General features: G+C 34.8%; 1 protein-coding gene across 2 annotated transcripts in view; it reads left to right on the top strand.

Annotated features, from left to right (window-relative positions):
- The window catches only part of ZFPM2 (zinc finger protein, FOG family member 2), a 568,693-nt gene that overhangs the window by 102,025 nt on the left and 445,110 nt on the right, over positions 1–21,558 (top strand). The window contains exon 2 of one of the 2 annotated variants that reach the window (XM_072603296.1): positions 13,156–13,314. The exons of the other annotated variant lie outside the window; for it this stretch is intronic. Coding sequence (XP_072459397.1) covers positions 13,156–13,314 — 159 coding nt within the window. The remainder of the gene's footprint in view (positions 1–13,155; positions 13,315–21,558) is intronic. 2 annotated transcript variants of the gene reach the window in all.

The raw sequence follows: 21,558 nt of genomic DNA, 5'->3' as shown, positions 1-21,558 counted from the left end.
CCTTAGTGCAGTGAAATTGAAGTATAGTATTTATTTTTTAATGTCAAGAATGAAGTCATGATTATTGAGGTCCTGAGAATAGCATGGTGGCATTGAGGAATGTCAGTTTACATGCTGGACACCAGTAATGGTAGGTGATTGGAGCAGGACTTTCTTTCTGTGTTCATGGCATTTCTTTGTGTTTTGAGAGGTAATGTATTGCTGTTTTCAACAACGTAGTAACCATTGAATAGGAAGACATAGTACCTCAATGACTTCTATCAAGTATGACATTCACAGCCCAGCAAAGCAGATGGGCTGTGGTACCCTGTAATGCTATAGGGGGAGATTTGGCAGGTTGGAACTAATAAGCAAAACAGGCTTTACCAGAAGACCTGTTGAAAAGCTAAAGCCTGAAAGTGACAGACAATGAAATGTAGGTGGTTATTTCAGGTTTTAGGAGAGCTTTCTGACAAGTAAAGAAGTCAGATTTAGAGTATCTAAGTTTGAAAACCCGAGAAGAAACTTTTTTCTTTTTTTTTTTCTTTTGGAAAGTAACTCTCAAAAACATTTGTACTCACTCACCTGTGATCTTAAATCTTAGCCTTGTGTTGCAATTTTGATTATTTCACATAAGGTTAAGAAATGAGTCCTGATTTTATTTATTTAAAAATTTTTGTGCTATTGTTTATCAGTCCTTCTTCATGATTGGATAGGAAATCACTTAGGCAGAGTGGATCATGAGAGCTTTTTTGTTTAGTGTTCATTGTTTAGCCAGTCTTTTAAAATAATACTCACACTATAAAGCCATTGTCTTTCATTCCTGCTATGGGAAGAAAACACTTATTTTCTTGTGTCAAGTTCAAAGTAGCTGCATATTCTTTTTTTTTCCCCTGTCACTTCATTGACTCTCCATTTGTTTTTGAGTATCTTTGAAAAAAAATTCCCCTTCTATTTTTTTCTTATGATTTTTTGTTTTCATTTTCAAAATGTAAAAGATATTTCTTTGGGATTTTTTTGAAAAATACTATATAAAATAGCATGTTTTTCTTGTGGTACTATTAATGTAAAATGCCTTTGTAAAAATGAAAGACAGTTAATAATTTTTGCATATTGTGAACATAAGTGTTTTGTATCCATATCTAAATTTGATGTTTCAGTGACCAGCCTGGGAGCCATTAGAGAAACTACTGTGGGATCTGTTTTCTAATGGAATGAATCAATTACGATAATCCATTTATTAGGGATAAGACCTGGACAAATGCTTTCATTGATGTGGGGAAGTCCCCATTAGGAACTTCCTCTATGATGTGAATTGGAACATTTTCTGCAACTTTTTGTTGTAGACAGTTGCTTACAGCACTGAGAAATTAAGTGACTTGCCCAGCATTACAAAGCTCGTATGTGTCAAGAAGTGGGACTGGAACCCAGTTCTTCATAGTGCCAAGGCCAATTCTCTGTTCACCACACAATGGATCATCTTACTTGATTTTCCAGGGGAAATGGATCCAGGTTTGCCTTTTTTCACCTAATAATGAATAAGCATTATTAAGTGATTACTAAGCACTATGCCAGAAATGGATATAAAAAGAAAAAGTTGTATATTCCTTGATCAGTATGAGCTCACATTCTAATTGTAGGAAATGAAATAAAACATAAAAGAAAGTCTGGTTGCATGGCAGATAATGGAAAAGCAAAGGAATCTTAAGGTTACAGCATATAGGTGGCACATTCTTTAGTCCCAGTTCTCTACAAAGTCAATTCAATGGTTGATTGAAATATTTCATTCATTTACAAGAAATTTGATCATGAGCTTTCTTTCATTTGACATTATTTTTGTTGTCGTTGTTGTTACCATTCTTTGATCTCTTGAAATTTCTTTACTCAGAAAGCTTTGGCACTTTTTGTCTAGAAAAATCATTAATTATTGACTTCACCAAACAAAAATTTATTATCACTTGGAAATTATATTGTTAAGATCAAGATCCAGTAAAATGGAAATAACTTTAAAAATCAATTTTTAGTTACTGAAACATGGACAATTCTGCCAACTTTTTGAAAGACCAGTGTAATCGGTGTTAGTTAATGGTTGAACCATCTGGCAGACATGAGAGGATCTTTATCCCCTTTTCTCATTTTATTTTTAGAAATTTAATCAAATTAATCAGCAAGTATTTGTTAAGTGCCTACTGTATGTCATGAATTGCACTTGGCACTGGATATACAGACAAATGCTTTTTGTATGGGGTATGATTATTGGCTGTTTATAACACTGCTTGTATGATGAGGAATGCAATTATTCTCTCATTTCTTTGATTAATAGCTTAAATGTATTGCATATTTTATGATGAACAAAGGACTTTTTTTCAAAATAGCTTTAAAAAGCAAGTGGCAACATTATTTTCCCCATTTCATAGTTGAAGAATTGAGATTCAAAGAAATAATGTGATTTACCCATGAATACACAGGTGGTAAATAAATGACTGATATTGGACTCAAACTTAGGTTATCTGACTCTAATTCCAGTGTCCTTTCCACTGTACAATTGAGGTCTCTTCTAATTTTCCAAGAGACAAGAACAGTAGAGTTGAAAGCTAAAAATTTGAACATGTTGAAATAGAGTTGAAATACAAACTGAGCTTATGCCGTCATCTACCAAAGTAGCAAAAGACCTAATAGCAAAGAATATTAATCTACTTTCACAAAATCAAAGGGTTCATTTTTTTTAACTGTAAAGAAACAATTTGAATAAAATTTGACCCCTTTCATAATAGCATGTGGGTCAACTCGAACCCACCATTAAAATTCTCTAATATCTTCCTTGCATTAGCATTTCAAAACTCAATTTAAATATTCACAGAGCTCTTTTTAATAAACTTAACAAAATTCAGGTAATTTCCTTCAACTTTCTTGATTGAAGGACAGCAGTAGGGGCAGATATAAAAAAGATGTACAGCTACCAGCAAAGCCCAAAATCAATTATATATAAGAAATAACGTAACACATGGAAAGAAATTAATCAAAAGGAAAAATTTCTACTATATGATTCTCTGGTCTGTTACCTGCAGGCAAGGAACATAAATGAAAAAATCAACATTCTTCTTGCAGATAAGGGAAAAATTAATAAAAATGTTTCCTTCCTACCAGATCCCCTGATGCAACTTATGTGAAAAGTGAGTGGCTGCAGGAAGAACTTGCTCTTTTAAAATAGCTTTTTTTTTATATACTGTAGAAATACGGCTTTATTCTTGCTGTTAAGCTCAATTACATTAGTTTGGTACAGATTTATACGGTCCAGAGAACACCCCCTTCCCTGTCCCTTCTCATTAAACTACTCTGCAGGATGAACATTAAACAAATATACTAGAAATGAGGAGTCGAGCATTTTAAGGTGTGCCTATGGGGTAATAATGATCTCTCAGAAAGCATCTGAAGGAAGCTGTTGAAAAATCTTAACAGACAACTGAGAGCAACCAAAAAAAAAAAAAACAAAAAAAACCCAAACCCAAACTGATAACACTAAAAAAAAAAACAAACTTTTTTTTTTAGGAAGAAAAGTTGAGGTTTTTTGGTCCTAATTTATTGTGAGATAAAGAGTGCTTATGATATAATTTGGCCTCTTTTCTTAATTATTTAATTTCTCCTAACTAAAAAAAAGAAAATGGACAGAAGTGTGCAAGTACAGAGAGTATTAACTCAGAAATTCCTCTTTTTATTGAGTCTTTATATTTGGCTCTTTTATATTAATTGTTCCAATATTAGACTAGTGTAATATAAGGCCTCCGTGTAGGATCTCAAGCAGCAGTTGGATACCAGTTTAAATAACTTATACAGTAGATACTCGCATTCCTCACAGGTAGAAACTTTTGCATCGAATAGCTCCCTGGGCTTAACACAGTGCCTGGCACATAATAGGTGGTTAATAAGCAATTATGACTTCACTGGCTAATATTCTAAGAAAAAAACAGTTTAGATTATTGTTTCAAGTTCAAATTCAGGACCACTCTTTGAGAAATGAAAGATCTCATTTTAATAATTTTTATTCTGCCAAAGAAGTCTGAAATATTTATTATATATTTACATCTATATACCTTGATATGAGTTTTGCCTCTACCTGTTTCTGTGGATATTATGTGTCTAATTAGAATGGAGTGTTCTTGATTACAGTTACTTATTTGTTACTTGTTTTTGTAACTGTGATACCTAACACTTAAGTACTTAGCCTGGTATTTATTAGTAGGAGCTTACTTGCCTGATTTGAAAGGGCGTGCCGACTGACCACTTGCTATGGTTCAGCTCATTATACCTGGGATGTCCCAGATAGTGTGTTCTTTACTTATATGTTTTCTCCTCGAATTACAATGTAAATTTTTTAAGAGCAGGGGCTGTCTCATTTTGGATCTCACCATGTTTGGGGCAGTGCCTACCATGTTTTTGTGGTTGTTCAGTTATTTTCAGTTCTGTCTGATTCTTCATGACCCCATTTGAGGTTTTCTCAGCAAAGTTACTAGAGTGGTTTGCCATTTCCTTCTCTAGCTTATTTTGCAGGTGAGGAAACTGAGGCAAATTGGGTTAAATGACTTGCTTAGGGTCACATAGCTACCAAGTGTCTGAGACTGGATTTGAACTTGGAAAGATAAGTCTTTCTAACTCAAGGGCTGGTATTCTACTCACTGGCCACCTAGCATTCATTCCTGTGTGTCAAGAATTATATTCATGTCACTAACTATAGGATTTAGAGCTAAAGGGAACGCAAAGATCATCAAGTCTAACCCTCTCCTTTTGTAGATAAAATGGAGACTGAGTCTTTACTTTCTGAAGTGGAATAATTTGTATTTGAATGTAGATTTCTTGATTCTGAATCCAGTGCACTTTGTAGGAATCCTTATATGTACTATCTGCACTATATAGATATACACCACGCCAAAAGTGAACCACTGTTTTTACATATTTATATATCAATGTAGTGATTTAATATAATGGAAGATTCAGTAGATCCCTGAGTTCAGATCCCACTTCCAACATAGACCAGCTCTGTGACCTTGGACAAGCCACCTAATTTCTATGTCTTTATGCAGAGAAGACAAACACCCAGCCCATTGAATATGTAACCTACAGCACTCTCTGTACGTGGGAATCAGATTAAAATGTAAGTGGGAAATATTGAACAAAAAGAAACAAACAAAAAGAAAGAAACAAGATAGATAATATTACATTTTAAATCTAATTCAGTATGGGACCCAGGGCGATTATTATGTGTGATTTAATACCCCACCCCCTTGTCTTTGAGTTCAACACCACTGCCTAAAGGAATTCCATAGCACACATCTACTAATAGTGATCCCTTGGATGGAGAAGATTCCTATGATGTTGATTCTTCACACCTGTAATATCCTAATATTCACAAATTTCAGCCACACATTTCCATTTGGAATAGTATAGTTCTAGAGAGTTATTATGTAGGTTATATCCAAAAAAAAGTTAAGTAAAATATCCAGTGCTTTGAGTTATTTGAATTAATTTCCCCAGCTGTTCAAAATATACTGGACAATTCAACCCATTTTGGTACTCCTTTGTGTATAGAGATTTTACCCCAGGGGAGCAAAAGGCAGGATTGCAAATAAAGATCAAGGTAAAGGCAGTTTGGGATAGCTCTCTCTATTCTTATTAATTTCACTGGGATTTTGAGAGAAGTTTTCTCTAATGGCAAAAATTCTTTATCCCTTTGCTCACTGTGGATAATGATGATGGGATGAGACCTAGACTGGTCGGCTATGTGTTACAGTGGAAAGAATGGTGGACTCAGAGGCAAAAATTTTAAGTGAGGCTTAAGGCATTTACTAGATATGTGCCCATGGTAAAATCAATAATATTGGTGACGATGAAAACTGACATTTATATAGCACTTACTATGTGCCAGGCACTCTACTATGTACTTTACAAAATTATCTCACTTGATCCTCACAACAATTCAGGGAGGAGTAGGTAGGTGCAATTTTGATCCCCATTGTACAGATAAAGTAAATGGAACCCATATTGGTTAAAGGATTTACCTTTACTTCATGCAGCTATTAAGTGTCTGAGGCCAGATCTGAAATCTGTCTGATCTTCCTTACTCCAGACTCAGTGCTCTATCCACTGCACTACCTAGCTGCCCAAGTTAATTAAACTTTGTAAAGTTCAGTTTCTTAAAACATTGACAAGATTACCGGTACTTACTACCTCACAAGGATGTTGGGAGAAAAACCACTTTGTAAATAGAACGCTATAGAAATGCATGCTATCAGTACTAGTGACAAACTACACATTATTATGGAATCAGATGTAAAACATGCTGAATATACTGAAACTAAACAAGTAAAGGAGGGAGTAAAAAAAATGGTGCATTGGAAATCCCTATCAGAGTTCCTTGATATGTTAATGACATCTTTAAAAACGCTTTTCAATAGTAATAGTAATAGCTGTTGTTCAATCATTTTCAGTCCTGTGTGACTCTTCGTGACCCCTATTTGGGGTTTTCTTGGCAAAGATACTGGAGGGGTTTGCCTTTTCCTTCTCCAGCTCATTTTACAGATGAGGAAACTGAAGCAAACAGGGTGAAGTGATTTTCTTAAAGTAACACAGCTAGTAAGTGTCTGAGACTGGATTTGAACTCAGGAAAATGAGTCCTCCTGACTCCAGAGCTGACCTTTTTATCCACTGGACCACCTAGCTGTCTTAAGAATTATAAGCAGGTATCCCATAATACAGTGTGTCCCAAAAGTCTTAGGGTGATGAGGGACACTCTGTAGAGTGGTTTATGGTTTGCAAAACGCATTCATATATTATCTTATTTGATCCTTACAACAGCTTTGTGAGCGATGTACTATTATCTTCATTTTATAGGTGATGTAACTGAGGCTGAAAGGCACAACTTGGCCAGGGCAACAAAGCTACTTAGTGTTGGAGGCAGAAATCGAATTCAGGCCTTTCAGATTCCAAGTGTAATACTCAAGCCCCTATGCCAAATAGCTGCCATACATATTTTGGTTTTTCCTGTATGCGATCGTGTCATAGAGATTGTGAATGATATTAGAAGACAGTAAGAGCCTAAGTGGTGACTAGGTGGGGTAGTGGTACATGTCAAGCCTTGGAGTCAGGAAGACTCCAGAGTTCAAATCCAGCCTCAGATGCTTACTAGCTGTGTGACCTTGGGTAAGTTACTTACTTCTGTTTACTTCAGTTTCCTCATCTGTAAAATGAGTGGGAGAAGAAAATGGCAAACCACTTTAGCAGCTTTGCCAAGAAAACACCCATTGTAGTTATGAAGAGTTGAACATGACAGAAAAATTACAGAACAGCCACAAAGAGCCTAAGATTTAGAGCTGGAAGACACTCTAGATACCATCTAGTGCAACCTCCTCTTCTGATACCCAGAGTAGTTAAGTAACTTTCCTAGGGTCACACAGCTGGTGTTAGAAGTGAGATTTCAACTCCAGACTTCCTGAGTTCAAACGATGCTTCCTAGTGTTGTACAACTCTTGTACTATAGATCCTAGAATTCTAGAGCACATCAATGGATAGTGAAGAGACAGAGTCCCTCCACAGTTCCATAATAACAGGATGTTTGTCCTAAAGAGAAGAGAGAACTAACACAGGAAAACAAACAAACAAACCAAAATTGTTGTTTAAAAATGAATGCCCAAGAGTACATTCTTTGGTGTGCGGAAGGGTCAAATCTTTGCTTGCATGGTTTCAGGACCATAGTACTTCACACTTGAGGAGATATATTTCTTTATAAAATGATGGTTTCCTATAGCATTTAATTTCCTCCTCGAATACTTCCTATTCTGAAGTGATGTGAGCTTATTGTAGCTAATATAACCTCCTTTAGATGAGTTCCTCTCTCTTGCTTTGATCCCCCCGCACACTTAGAAAGAAACCTTTTCTGCACACACACCCTTTTGAGGCTGAAATACAGAGTCACCCAAACAGTAGCATATAACCCTACGCTCGACATAATTTGAAAGGCACATTTTTGTTTTCATTTATTTTGCATAATATTTTGTGTGCTATATTTAAAAACCGTTATGAGTAATGACAATTATAATTTCATTTATTACTGACTGCTACTCCATCAAATATTTGTGCCTTTCTTTTATCACTCTTTTCTTTCATTTTAGTCTTTCTCTGTTGCATTTATTAAACCATGCTGCATTTCGTTCCCTGAAGAGTCTGTCTCTGTCTTCTAGCTGGTCCCACACTGCACAAATATAGTTTTCCTACCTACACACAGTATACACTTATTCTGCTACCTTTTTTTTTTTTTTTTGTAACTGTGCTGAAACTTGGACTGAGGAGTTCTTCCTTAATTCATCTCTTCTAGGTCACTTTTAAAATACCCTTCCCCCCACCAACAGACATACATAAGAGGGATAAGAGGAAACAACCTTTAGATGTCTATTCTGCGATTTCTCTTTGTGTGAGCCTTTACCTTACAGAAATGGAGGAGTATGTCAGTTCTACACAAAGGACTCTGCCAAATGCCTGGGTAGGTCAGGCTTGCCATCATAAGATTTTTCTCTCTCAGTGTCAGGAATCATGGTCCTTATCGGTGAAAGTGGCTACAGATTGTGTAAGACTTTCTATACCCCACAATCTTTCTGCTCTGGAATGGGCAGTATTTCTTGTTGGCATTGTATGGGGTCTCCCAGGATCCTGTGTCATATACTAAGGTCTAGAATTCAAAGAGAACTACCCTATTTATTTTTTCATGGAGATAGAACTTAATTGTATTCTAAAGAACGTTTTTGCTTTCTCTGGATTTGCTGTAATATAGAACCCAATGTATCTCTCTCTCTCTCTCTCTCTCTGTGTCTGTCTGTCTGTATATATACACACACACTTGGACACACATATAAATATATATAATATGCCACATACTTATATACATATAGTTGCAAAAATAGATTTAATAATTGTTTGCATTTTTAAATTTGGTTCTCACTTATTTTTAGCAAAGTTGTTGAGACTATTAATTCTGGCAGGGGTGTGTAAATATCTATGAATCTGGAGCAGTGGAATAACGACAATTCAGATTTCCTTACACTCGTCTGCCAAGTGGCCTCAATCAGAACTAATTTTCTCCATGAGGGCACATGGAGCTCAGTTGAGATCCTTCTCTGAGTGGATATTATTATTTGTATCAAATTATGTGTGGTGATTTTCTGAAATGGACTTCTGTGCCCACTAGCCCATAGACAGTAGTTTCCTAACTTCATTCCCTCCTTCATTGACGCTGTTAATTGTACATGTGCTTCAAGCGGTTCTTACACCCTTCCAAAGTTAGTTTATGTCTCTGGGCAGTGTGATTTTCTTGTTAAAGGAATATTCAATATGAAGCAATAGAATGAGATCTGATCTTAAATTGTAAATATCCAGCATTTTAAGAGAAATGGTTTCCTAAATCATAGTTTGATAGCATTAATAAAGAAATAGTTATTGAATTCACATCTTAGGAGTGAATTATTTAAAAACAGAAAATGGCTTTAGAAACTAATCCAAATTCACCCATAAATTCAGAAATGCTCTTTTTTGTTTCTTCTTAAAATGCAAGGAAGAGAACACTTGTGTTTCATTTATTTAAATTACTACTAAGTACCTGTTTTCTAAAGGAAGCAGGAAAAATCAGAATGGAAAATGAAAAATTAGAAACTGTTTGTAATGATTTTTTTACTCTACTTAAGTGTTTGGCAATGAAAATAGTAAATTGAATTAAAATATGATTTCATTTTTTGAAAGTAACTTGAAATGTGCTTACAGAATTATCTTTTATAAATATGTTTCATCCCTATCACATGACAGATGCTTAAAAGTATTTTTAATTGAATTGAACTGAATTTTAGATACCCAGGTGTTGTGACTGCCCCTGAATATTAGTACTATTATATGACATGGACTTTAAGGTTTCTGAAAGCAATCAACTGATCTGAGTCTCAAAGAGCATAAATTAGAATCATAGATCTAGAACTGCAAGAGAGACCTTACGATCCGTCTAGTCTAACTCTCTCATTTTACAGATGATGAAATTCAGAACTGGGAAGTTTAATGGCTTGTCCAAAATTGTAGGTTTTAAAGGGGGAATTTAGACTTCTGTTCTGCCGGTATGCCATGCTATTGCTAAATATTGACAAAGTTTTGAGTTTTTTTCTGTACTTTTAGCAAACTGATTAATTTATAGAGGCTCTCAATTTTGTCATGTGCTGAAGCCCATTGCACACCTAAAGTATTCTGAGGAAACATTAAACAATATATATTTTTTATAATGTTGCCAAGAGTCAGATCCTCTTAGCTTTCTTTAAAACTTCTTTTCCCCAAAAGTTCAGTCTGTTCTCTGAGATCCTTTTAAGGAAAAGAAAGTAAGTTTGGTAAAATTACCAATTGTACCAGATTTAGAATTCTGGAAAAATCGAGCAATTGTGTGTATCAGAAAATAGGTGAATTTTCTTCCCTTTATAATCCGACAAGGATGGGCATGCTTGCATTGGAATTTTTGTTTGTTCATTAACTTATGCATGTTGTACCTTTTTTGAAACAGTTAAGCATAAATATCATCATAACACATTTTAATGATCCTGAAATTAAACTAAGCTAGAAATTTATAAATAATTTAAAAATATTGAATTGATACAGACATTTAGGTATACAGTTCTTTAATTAGTTATTCACAATCACAAATTATTCTCAACTTGATTTTATGGTAGGGTTAAATGAACTTAAAAAAATCCTGTTATTGGTCAGTGACCAATTGATGTAGTTGGCTTCTAGTTCTTAGGCTAATTTCTTCTTGCTCTCCATTTGATAAGGGCAACATTATGGAAATTTCAATATTTGGGCATGAAAGTAATAATTTTCAGGCTATTTTTTAAAATTCAACCAAACATGTTAAAGAATATTTTTTGAATCAGAAGACTAGATGTTCATCTTTTTTTTTTTTTCACTCCCGTTATGATCTTGGGCACATCATTAGACCTCATTTTCCTCATCTGTAAGATGAAGTAGTGGAAACCAAAAATTCTGAGGTCACTTGTGCTCCAAGTGTTTTGAGCTTAGCTATGAGTTATTCCCCCACAGACAATTCACTGTTTTTCTGAATGCAAGATCTATCAAAGTCCAGTTCTTCAATATAGCTTGAATAGAAACTCTGTGAGAATGAAGATGAGCCATCTTTCCATCATTTTTACTGTACAGAAGTTATTTATTTAGGTATTATTTTATTTTTGAGAACATAGATAGTAACCAAATAATAGTATGCATTACAGGCTTGGTTTTTAACCTACTTTAGTAAACATTTTATTAGGGTAGGGAGAATGAAGAATGAAATGTTATCCCATTTTTCATCAGGCAAAATTTTTAATTAAAATTGTAAAGTTTAAGTTTATGTGATCAAATATAAGTTCACTCATCATTATAATTTTTTTAAAAAATCAGAATCTTTCCTCCCCTAGTCATATTGTATTGTTAGGAGAATTTGAAAATCATTTTTGTAAAGGTGAAAAAAAGAGAGATTATAAACTGATTCAGTTTATTTATAAAAGGAAAAGTGAGCTTCTTAAATTTCATGTATGATTAAATTGGAAAAAATACAATGTAGATTTATTTTGTCCCTCTGACTTCAGTTCAATTCCAGGTCTACCTTTTCAGAGGTCTTATAAAGGTAGGGAATTATTTCTACTAAAGATCTATTTGTTTACTTGGAAATTAAGATGACTATTAATACTTATTTGCTTGTGAGGTCATAACTGAATCCTTTGCAACTGACTCTATACCTTTTGAATGAATCTAGTTGTAGCCATAATATTAATGATGATGAAAATGGCTAAACCTTCCATTTGTATGATGATTTGTGATTTACACAAAATATTTTCCTATGTAACATAATTTGATCCTCTCGACAGCCTAGTGAGGTTGGCAGGGCATGAGTTATATATGATCACAGGTACATCAACTCATGCACATAGTCACACTCAGTTTGTAAATTTTTTTTCTGCCTGTTTTGTGAGGGAAGGCACTTAAAAAAAATCCGAACTTTCTTTGTATCTGTAGCACTTAGCAGCGTGTACAAAGCAAGAACTTAATAAATTCTTATTGACTTCACTATCTGATTGTAAATCTATAATATCTCAGTTTGTTCCAAGGAGAGATTTATTTTGAAAGCCTTTCTTTCAATATGGAGCCTCCCTATGAGAATGCAAGAAAGAGACACAATTAGTATAGATTATTATATGTGTTCTTTGAATAAAGTGCATGCGGCATTGCTTCTCTAGGAGGAAAGGCAGGAGTCTACTTAGAAGATTGAGTCTAACTCCTCCAATTCTTTAGAAGCAGTCAGAAATTCACAGCAAATCTCATGATATTCCCATATTGTCCACTTCAGGGCCATCTTAACAACCATACCCTTCCCTCTCCATTCAGTAAAATAGGGCCGTTAATGTCATGCACCTCACTGTTATTCAGTGTATAGGAGTTGTATTTTTATTCCGGAAAAACTATCACATAAATACAAATTACATTTTTTCATTAGAAAACTACTTTTCATTTCAGAAAAAATTCAATTAATTATGAACGGGGTTATGCTTTCATCAGGGAGAGAAATATGTAATTTTTCTTCGAGCCTCGAACATGTATAATGAAATCTTTTTTCAGCATCCGCTCTTAAGATGGATTTTTGAAAGTATAGACTTTATTAAAATCTCAGTTCAATTAAAATGCATTCAATTACTTTAAATCTTTATTAAAATCTCAGGTAAAATTGTACAACTGTGTAAAAGAGACTTGTACGCTTTACCAGACAGTTAATTTTAACAAATGAACATAAATTGCACACAGGTTTTGCTCTGCAGGAGATAACTAAAAATTAAGACTTGGATGTGGGAGGGGGGATTTGATGAAGATGGCTGTCTAGATGGTAACCTCAGATCTTCTAGCTTCGACTTATTTCTCTTTATAGGTAAACATTTCTTTCTTTCTTTCTTTTTTTTTTTTTTTAATATGCATGTGGCATCTCCTTTTGTGGTTCCCATACATGGAATCATTTGTAAAAGGATATATTCTTCTCAGCACCTTTGCTTATCATTCTTGTATTTCACTATTTTCTGTTGGATGTGGTTGGTACAGTGTCCCTGATTCTTTTTCAAGGGCCCCTTGAAGATGCTGTTGATGATGAAGAGGAAGAGTGTCTATCTGAGGGAAATGACATCATCCTTAAAGGAGACTTTCCATTGGAGGAAAGCTTTTCCACAGAATTTGGGCCTGAAAATCTGAGCTGTGAAGAAGTGGAATACTTTTGTAATAAAGGTAATCAATACTGTGTAATGATTGGATGAAATACAGTCTTTGAGAGCCCATTTACTCAGACATTTTATAGAGCTTAGGAAATTAAAAAAAACACTAAAAATGTGAAGCGTGAACATAATTGAGTGGGTGTCTGTAAAAAAAATTCACAAATAAATGCTGTGATTGGTAGGAGTGTTTGAAGGTTTTCTAAGATTAATATAGGTTTGGCTTTGGGGATGGAAAGAGTGAAGAAAATACTAGCATTATGTTTTTCTAAGAAGCACTTTGAAATTGATCTCCAGATGTAAGGTGGCAGAATAACTACAGTAAGTCCATGTTTTCTCTTGTAGCTGAACTCATTTTTGGAAAATAGATGTTTCAGGGAATTGGCATTAAATAGCAATCCTTGATTATATTTTGTAGATAATCAGTGGTCAGAGAAAAGCAGTGCCTTGCATAATTCTAGATGTTCCTTTGATTGTCTAAAATATTAGCCCTGGAGGTACATTAGGTCTATGCTTGTTTCCAACCATCATCCTGTCTACCAATATCAATGCCTGTTTGCTTGCTTTTTTCACATGGTGCTTTAATCTTTTATAGAATTTCTGCCCAATTTAACCCTCTTATGTAGCTTAGATTAGCTGGTACTTTTCCACAGTTGTTTCCCAGGCATTGTTAGGAGGGCGTGAATGATGTGTACATGTGCACCTGTGTGGTAGGGAGAAAGTGAATGAGAGGGGGGTTAAGAAGCAAGGGAGGCAGAAAGAATGTGTATGTGTACATTTTATTTATTTTATGAACTTCTTGAGCAGAGAAATTATTTTGAGCTTTTCATGAATTTCATTGGCAACTTTGACCCTAATCATGAAAATTGATTTGATTTCTGAGAAAGCTTTAGTCCATCAAGAGAGGTAGGAAAGGAGATATTTCTCTAATAATCTGTCATTGATTTAACAAGTACTTAAGTATCTTTTTATACACAGTACTGGCTTTTGTGTATGTGTGTATATCTATCTAAATGTATGTATATATGTGTATATTTGTGTACATATATATACATACACACACATACATACTAGATACATATATTATCAGCTGTTCTAGAAAGGTTAGGTAAGACTTAACCTCATGAATGAAGTACAGGAGAGAATCAGAGCTGATGCTTATGAATGAACTATAGGAAATCCCTTGCCTCTCACCTAGCCCTAGAAAAAGTCATTATACTTTGGGAAGCTCACTATGTGCTTCATGAGTGTAGCTTGCAGAGTGCTTCTCAGTGGCATGTGGTAGAATGGGGACTTTGACCCAGGTATCAAAGTAATGGAGGAAGGGTTAGAAAAGCATTACATATTTTTCTTACCATTGAGCCTGATATTCTAAGCAAAAACAGTTTTTTCTTTTTCCAATTTAATTAACTTTGAGGATAATGTTTTAAATTTTACTGTAACATCTTTTCCTCTAAAGAGATATGAAAAGATTTTATGAAGAACCTTTTTATTTATTTTTAATTTGATGTTATATGTTTAATTAACACATTTTTATTTTTTCTCTCTCCTACCTGCCCTATCTCTTAAAAAACCTTAACCTTTTGACAAATTTGCATAGTCAAGCCAAATAAATTCAACAACAAAATATTGGCATGTCTCAGCCCCCTGGAATCACAGTTGATCACTGCATTGAAAAGAGTTCTTAAGTCTATCGAAACTATTCATTTATATGATGGGATTATTATTTCATAAAGCATTCTCCTTATTCTGCTTCCTTACCCAGTATCAGTTCATACAAGTCTTCCTAGGTTTCTTTGAAACTGTCCCTTTTATCATTTCTTACAGGATAGTAGTGTTCCTTTATATTTATATGCAATAACCTGTCCAGCCATTCCTTAATTGATGGGCACACCCTCCATTTCCAGCTCTTTGCCACCACGAAAAAGAACTTTTACAAAGATTTTTGGACATGTATAAGTCCTTTCCTCCATCTTTGATCTGGTTGCAGTATAGTCCACAGAAATCAGTGGGTTCTTGACATGGGACTAAGAATCTTATAGGCTTAGGATGAACCTAAGAAAAATACACATCATATCATTTATGTCTACATTTATTTGAGACAGATGCCAGAAAAAGGTTTTCCTAAGAAAAAATAAAGAAGTGAGGTTTTCTTCCTTTGATTTCTGTATTAGTAGTGCAAGTAGTTTTCTATCATTGAAAACTGAGAAAAGACATTATTAGATTAGGCACCAAAAGAGCTTGATGTCTGCTGATTTGTTCAATAAATTTGATTTATGTGAATATTAGTGTGAAATTTTGGGTAGGAGGAGTGAACCAAGGATTAAAACTAAAATCATTATCTAGGAGCTTTATGTAGGATTTTGTACGAAGGCGTTTCAGAGGGAGGCAGTTTAATTCATGAAACTTTTCGAAAGTGCTGTAGAAAGAACATTTGATCTCACTTAAAGATTGTTCATATATGAGAACAGTTACATAACAAAAGGCCTATTTTTATAGTTCTATAACTTGACAATAACAGCAAATTCAGAAGTAGAAAAGTGGAACTTGAGATCTATTCTCATTTATTCTTGATCAAAAAAATTCAAAGGAAGTGAAAGATGTCTTTCCTGATTAGAAAATCTTTCTTCTCTCCATATTTTACTCCCCACTGATATTTTTAAAATGTCAGATGTTCCAAATTTTCAATTCAGTTTGAAGCTTTAATAAAGTTGTATAAATCATTAGTTTAATAGGAATTAATGTCATTCAATTGTAACTTCATTAAAAAAAGAAATATTTTAGATAATTTGTAGATGAGAGGTGTGAGTTGAACATTTTTTCTTGGATTTTATCATATTTAAATTTAAAATTCAAAGGGATTTTAAGTCTTCTGGCCTAACCCATACTTAATTAAGAGTTGTCTTCTACAATATACTATTTAGGCTACCAGTGAAGGGCAAATGCATGATCTTCTGAGGCAACACTTTTGGAGAGCAGTTTTAAAAAAAATTTCCCTTATATCAAATCTAAAATCTGATTCAGCAGCTTCTGCCCATTGTTTCTAGTTTGACCTTCAAAATTCAATCTCTTTCCTTCAGAACAGGTGGCTATCATGTCTTCCCTTGGTCATGCCTTTAAAAAAAAATTAAAAAACCCATTTATTAAGCAATTACATTAGGCTTCAGATAAATACAAAGTGTAGGGAAAAGACAAACATTAACTATTAACAGTTGGGAATGTTGTATCCTTTATATGTATACCCTTAGTGGCTAGTAGGGGACCCAGTAGGACCTTCATCAATACTGATTAATTCTTAAGACCCAGCTCCTGTCCTCATATATCTTATACTCTAGTAGAGGGATAAGACATACCACATTCATGTATTACTGTGATAATTGTTGTTTGTCCTTCCTTTTCTTTTTTTAAAAATTAATTAATTTTTAGTTTTCAGCATTCACCTCCACAAGATTTTGACTTCCAAATTTTCCCCCCGTCTTTTCCCTCCACCAAGAAATCATTCATTTTGATTACCCCTTCCCCCAATCTGCCCTCTCTTTTATCACACCTCTCCCTGCTGTCATCCCCCTCCCCTATAATTTTCTTGTAGGGCAAGATAGATTTCTATACCCCATTGCCTGTATGTCTTATTTTCCTGTTGCATGTGAAAACAATTTTGAGCATTAATTTTTAAAACTTTGTGTTCTAACTTCTCTCCCTTTGTCCCTCCTGACCCATTACCACTAAGAAGGCATGCAGTTCAATATAGGTTATACGTATGTAATCATGCAAAACATTTCCATAACAGTCATAATGTGATAGACTATATTTCTCTCCATCCTATCTTGCCCCCCATTTATTCTATTCTCTCTTTTGACCATAGCCCTCTGTAACAGCGAGGACGCCAGAATACATAGGAAGGCCTGCTATACAGGTTCTTAGCTCTGCTTTTCTAAAAGGAAAGGTAACTTCTGAGGGGTCAACAGTCTACTTTAATCAAGCACATGTATCACTCACTCAGTTTAGGGGAAAAAAAGAAAATACAAACAGAAATAAAGACCAACGGACAGGGCTTCCAACTGTCAGACCATAAGCAACACATACATCATAGATCAGTAAACAGATCCAACTGTCTGACCATTACATACATACATTAGTTACCAGAGAGAGAAGCACCAACATCTGGGGTTTCAAAGCTGAGGGGTACCTTAACTACCCATAGTTTCATCTGGCCAAACAAACACTTCTGATGAGTAAGCCCCAAAACAAAACCTCACCTGAGTATTTATTGACTTTTCAGAGCCAGAGAACATCATGACCCTTGAGAACTGGTGCCTCATTAGAAATTAACAAAAGGTGTGGGCCTTCCTACAAAATAAATCTCCCCTAATCAAACTTCCCTTAATGGGCAGGCCCATTAATGTATGAGGAAGAAGGTCTTTAATTCTCATTAATGTTACACTCTCCTCAAAAATATTTACTTCTAATTATCTCCTCCTCCCATTTGCCCTCCCTTCTATCATCCTCCCCCACCATCCACCGCTTATCCCTTTCCTCCCTACTTTCCTGTAATATAAGATAGATTTTTTCATACCAAATTGAGTGTGCATGTTATTCCCTCCTTAAGTCAAATCTGATGAGAATAAGGTTCACTCTGCCCCTCTTGCTTCCCCTCTCTTCCCCTCCATTGAAAAAGCTTTTTCTTCCCTCTTTTATGTGAGAGATAATTTATCCCATTCTATTTCTCCCTTTCTCCTCCTAATATATTCCTCTCTCACCCTTTAATTTTATTTTTCTAGATATAATCCCTTCATATTCAACTCACCCTGTGCCCTCTGTCTATATGTATATAATCCTTCAAACTAGCTTAATACTGAGAAAAGTCTCAAGTTACAAATATTATCTTTCCATGTAGGAATGTAAACAGTTCAACTTTAGTATGTCCCTTATGATTTTTCTTTCCTGTTCATCTTTTCATGCTTCTCTTGATTCTTGTGTTTGAAAGTCATGTTTTCTATTCAACTCTGAACTTTGAATCAAGAATGCTTGAAAGCCTATTTCATTGAATGACTAATTTTCCCCCTTGAAGTATTATGCTAAGTTTTGCTGGGTAGCTGATTCTTGGTTTTAATCTTAGCTCTTTTGACCTCTGGAATATCATATTTCAAGCCCTGAGATCTCTTAATGTAGAAGCTGCTAGATCTTGTGTTTCCTGATTGTGTTTCCACAATACTCAAGTTGTTTCTTTTTGGCTGTTTGCAATAGTTTTTCCTTGACCAGTAAGCTCTGGAATTTGGCTACAATATTTCTAGGAGTTTTCCTTTTGGGATGTTTTTCAGAAGGCAATAAGAGGATTCTTTCAATATCTATTTTACCCTCTGCTTCTAGAGTATCAGGGCAGTTTTCCTTGATAATTTCTTGAAAGATGATGTCTAGGCTATGTTTTTGATCATGGCTTTCAAGTAGTCAAATAATTTTTAAATTGTCTCTCTTGGATATATTTTCCAGGTCAGTGATTTTTCAATGAGATATTTTACATTGTCTGCTATTTTTCATTCCTTTTTTAAATAATTTCTTGATTTTTCACAAAGTTATTAGCTTCTCTCTGCTCCATTCTAATCTTTAAGAAATTATTATCTTCAGTGAGCTTTTGGTCCCCCTTTTCCATCTGACCAGTTCTACTTTTTAAGGCATTCTTCTCTTCATCGGTTTTTTGGATCTCTTTTGTCATTCGAGTTCATTTTTAAGGTGTTATTTTCTTCAGCATTTTTAGGGTCCCCTTTGGCAAGCAGTTGACTCATTTTTCATGATTTTCTTGCATCACTCACTTCTTTTTCCAATTTTTCCTCTATTTCTCTTATTTGATTTTCAGAATCCTTTTTGAGTTCTTCCATGGTCTGAGACCAATTCATATTTTTCTTGGAGGCTTTGGAGGTAGGAGTTTTGACTTTGTTGTCTTCTTCTGTTTGTATAATTTGGTCTTCCTTGTCACTAAAGTAAGATTCTATACTCTGATTCTTTTTCCGGTTTTTGCTCATTTCCCCAGCCACTTACTTGACTTTTGAGCTCTTTGTCAAGGTAGTTCTCTGCTTCCACCGGGGGTTGAAGTGTGTACTGTCAGCAGCTTAATCCCCCCACAATCTGTGGGCCTAGGGTTCCAGAAACAGCTGACTCTGCTCCTCCACCCTTTCCACAGCCCTGTGGCTGGGGCCGGACCACTCTACTCTGTCACACAGGTCCCATAGCTGTCCTTCCAATTTGTCCTTGGCGTTGTGTAGGTTGTGAAATCTGTAAACTGCTATAGGTGCCCAAGATTCAGTCCCCCTGAGGCCTATTCAGGTCTCATCTGTGCCAGTGCAGCTTATGCTGGACTGTGCTCTGTGCCCAGTGCCGTGATAGATGCTTCCCATCAACCTTTCAGGCTGTCTTCAGCTGGAGATTTGCTTCCCTCCATCATGTGGGTTTTGTAGGTTCTGCAGCTCCAAAATTTGTTTAGAGTCATTTTCTATAGGTATTTTACTGGACTTGTGGGGAGAGCTCTAGCAAGGTTCTGTTTCTGCACCATCACCTTGGCTCTGCCCCTGGATCATATCTTTGTTAGGCAAAAATGTCCTGAATTCCTTAAAGTCTTCATATTGCATGATTTAGAAACCCTTATTTTTTTTTTTTATGGCTTCAACTTACCAGTGAGCTAAATGGTGTAATGGAGAGATTGTCACACTTGGAGTCAGTAAGATCTGAGTTTCAGTCCTTCCTCGTCCACTTAGTGGCTGGGAGAATGTGGACAAGTAACTTGATATCTCTCAAATTCCCTTGGTATTGTCATCAAGGAAAAGTTGATAATAATAGTATCTACCTGACAAGGTTCTTCTGTAGATAAAATCAAATATGACAATTTATATAAAGCATTTTGCGAATCCTAAAGTGCTCCATCAATGTTAATTAGTGCTTCTATTTTTACTAATAAATGACCTTCCTAAAATGTTTCTCCTGGAGAATAGCGTATTAATATATGCCTTATCTACACAGAACAGAGTATGTTAAGTTCACCCTCCCAGCATCTCCCCCACATTTTGGACACCTTGCTACAACCTACAGAATCATTGACTTTGGTTGGCTACCATATAATGCTGTTGACTCATAATGACTAATATTCACTAAGATTCCAAGATCATTTTGAATCTTGACTATCATCAAGGGCATTAGCCCTTTCTCCCAGCTTTGTGTCATCTGAAATATCAGTATGTATGCCAGCCATTATGAAACATGGCTTACATCGAAAAGAAATTTAGTGTTAGAAAACAAGTCTCAAGAATGGACAAGATTGTATTATTAGACCAATCAAAGATTTTTAAATCTCCTTATCTTGTCTAGAAAATGAAGCTAATAATTCCAATTTCACAAGGTTATACAGATCAAAAATATACTCATACTCTTTCTCTGTGTGTGTGTAAGTATATATATACACATATATATACATATTTGCATATATGTGAATATATTTACACATACATTCACATATACTAATATTTATATAAATACATGTAAACATGTATGTGTCTGTATGTGTGTGTAGGTAGATAGATAGATCCTTTGATCTTCGTAATAACCCTGTGTATTTCTTAATGCAAGTTTTATTAGCTCCTTTTTTTGTGGATAAAAGAGTTTTTAGAATGACTGAATGATTTGATATAAAAATCTTGTTACACACACACATACATACATACACACTCATAAACACATACACACACTCCTGAAACAGGATAGCACCATAGAAATATCACCCGAAAAATAGAATACAAAAGCAAAAGAATACCTCCTGGAAATATATACTACTACATACGACCAATAGGACATTAGAATTGAAGTACTAGGTTACTAAAGCCTTCCCTATAATTCATACCTTTATGTGGAGAATGTTACTAAAAAAATTTTTGTCCCAACTCCATTTCTTTACCATTTAAATGGTGGTAAGAAGACGTCCTTTTATAAATTCTTATGCATATGCTTTGTCATCCTTAGTTGTCAAGTGGTTTCTGAATAATTAAATGATATCTTACTGAAAGAACATTTTTCTGGTTATCTCAAAAACTGTGTGAATGTATTATTTCATTCACTGTATTGATTATTAAAATGAAACAAAATATCATAATCAAATGTCTTTTTTATGAGAGGGAAGCAAGTTGCAACCATATTGAACTTTAGGGCTTAAAAGTGTTTTTTTTTTCTCCCTTGATACTTGACAGACAAGGGAGTTGGCTGGAAAATGTTTTGAATCAAT

The sequence above is a fragment of the Notamacropus eugenii genome, chromosome 4 (assembly GCF_028372415.1).
Source record: "Notamacropus eugenii isolate mMacEug1 chromosome 4, mMacEug1.pri_v2, whole genome shotgun sequence".
NCBI lineage: Eukaryota > Metazoa > Chordata > Mammalia > Diprotodontia > Macropodidae > Notamacropus > Notamacropus eugenii.
The sequence above is the reverse complement of the archived record's forward strand: the minus strand, read 5'-3'. Positions and strand labels throughout refer to the sequence as shown.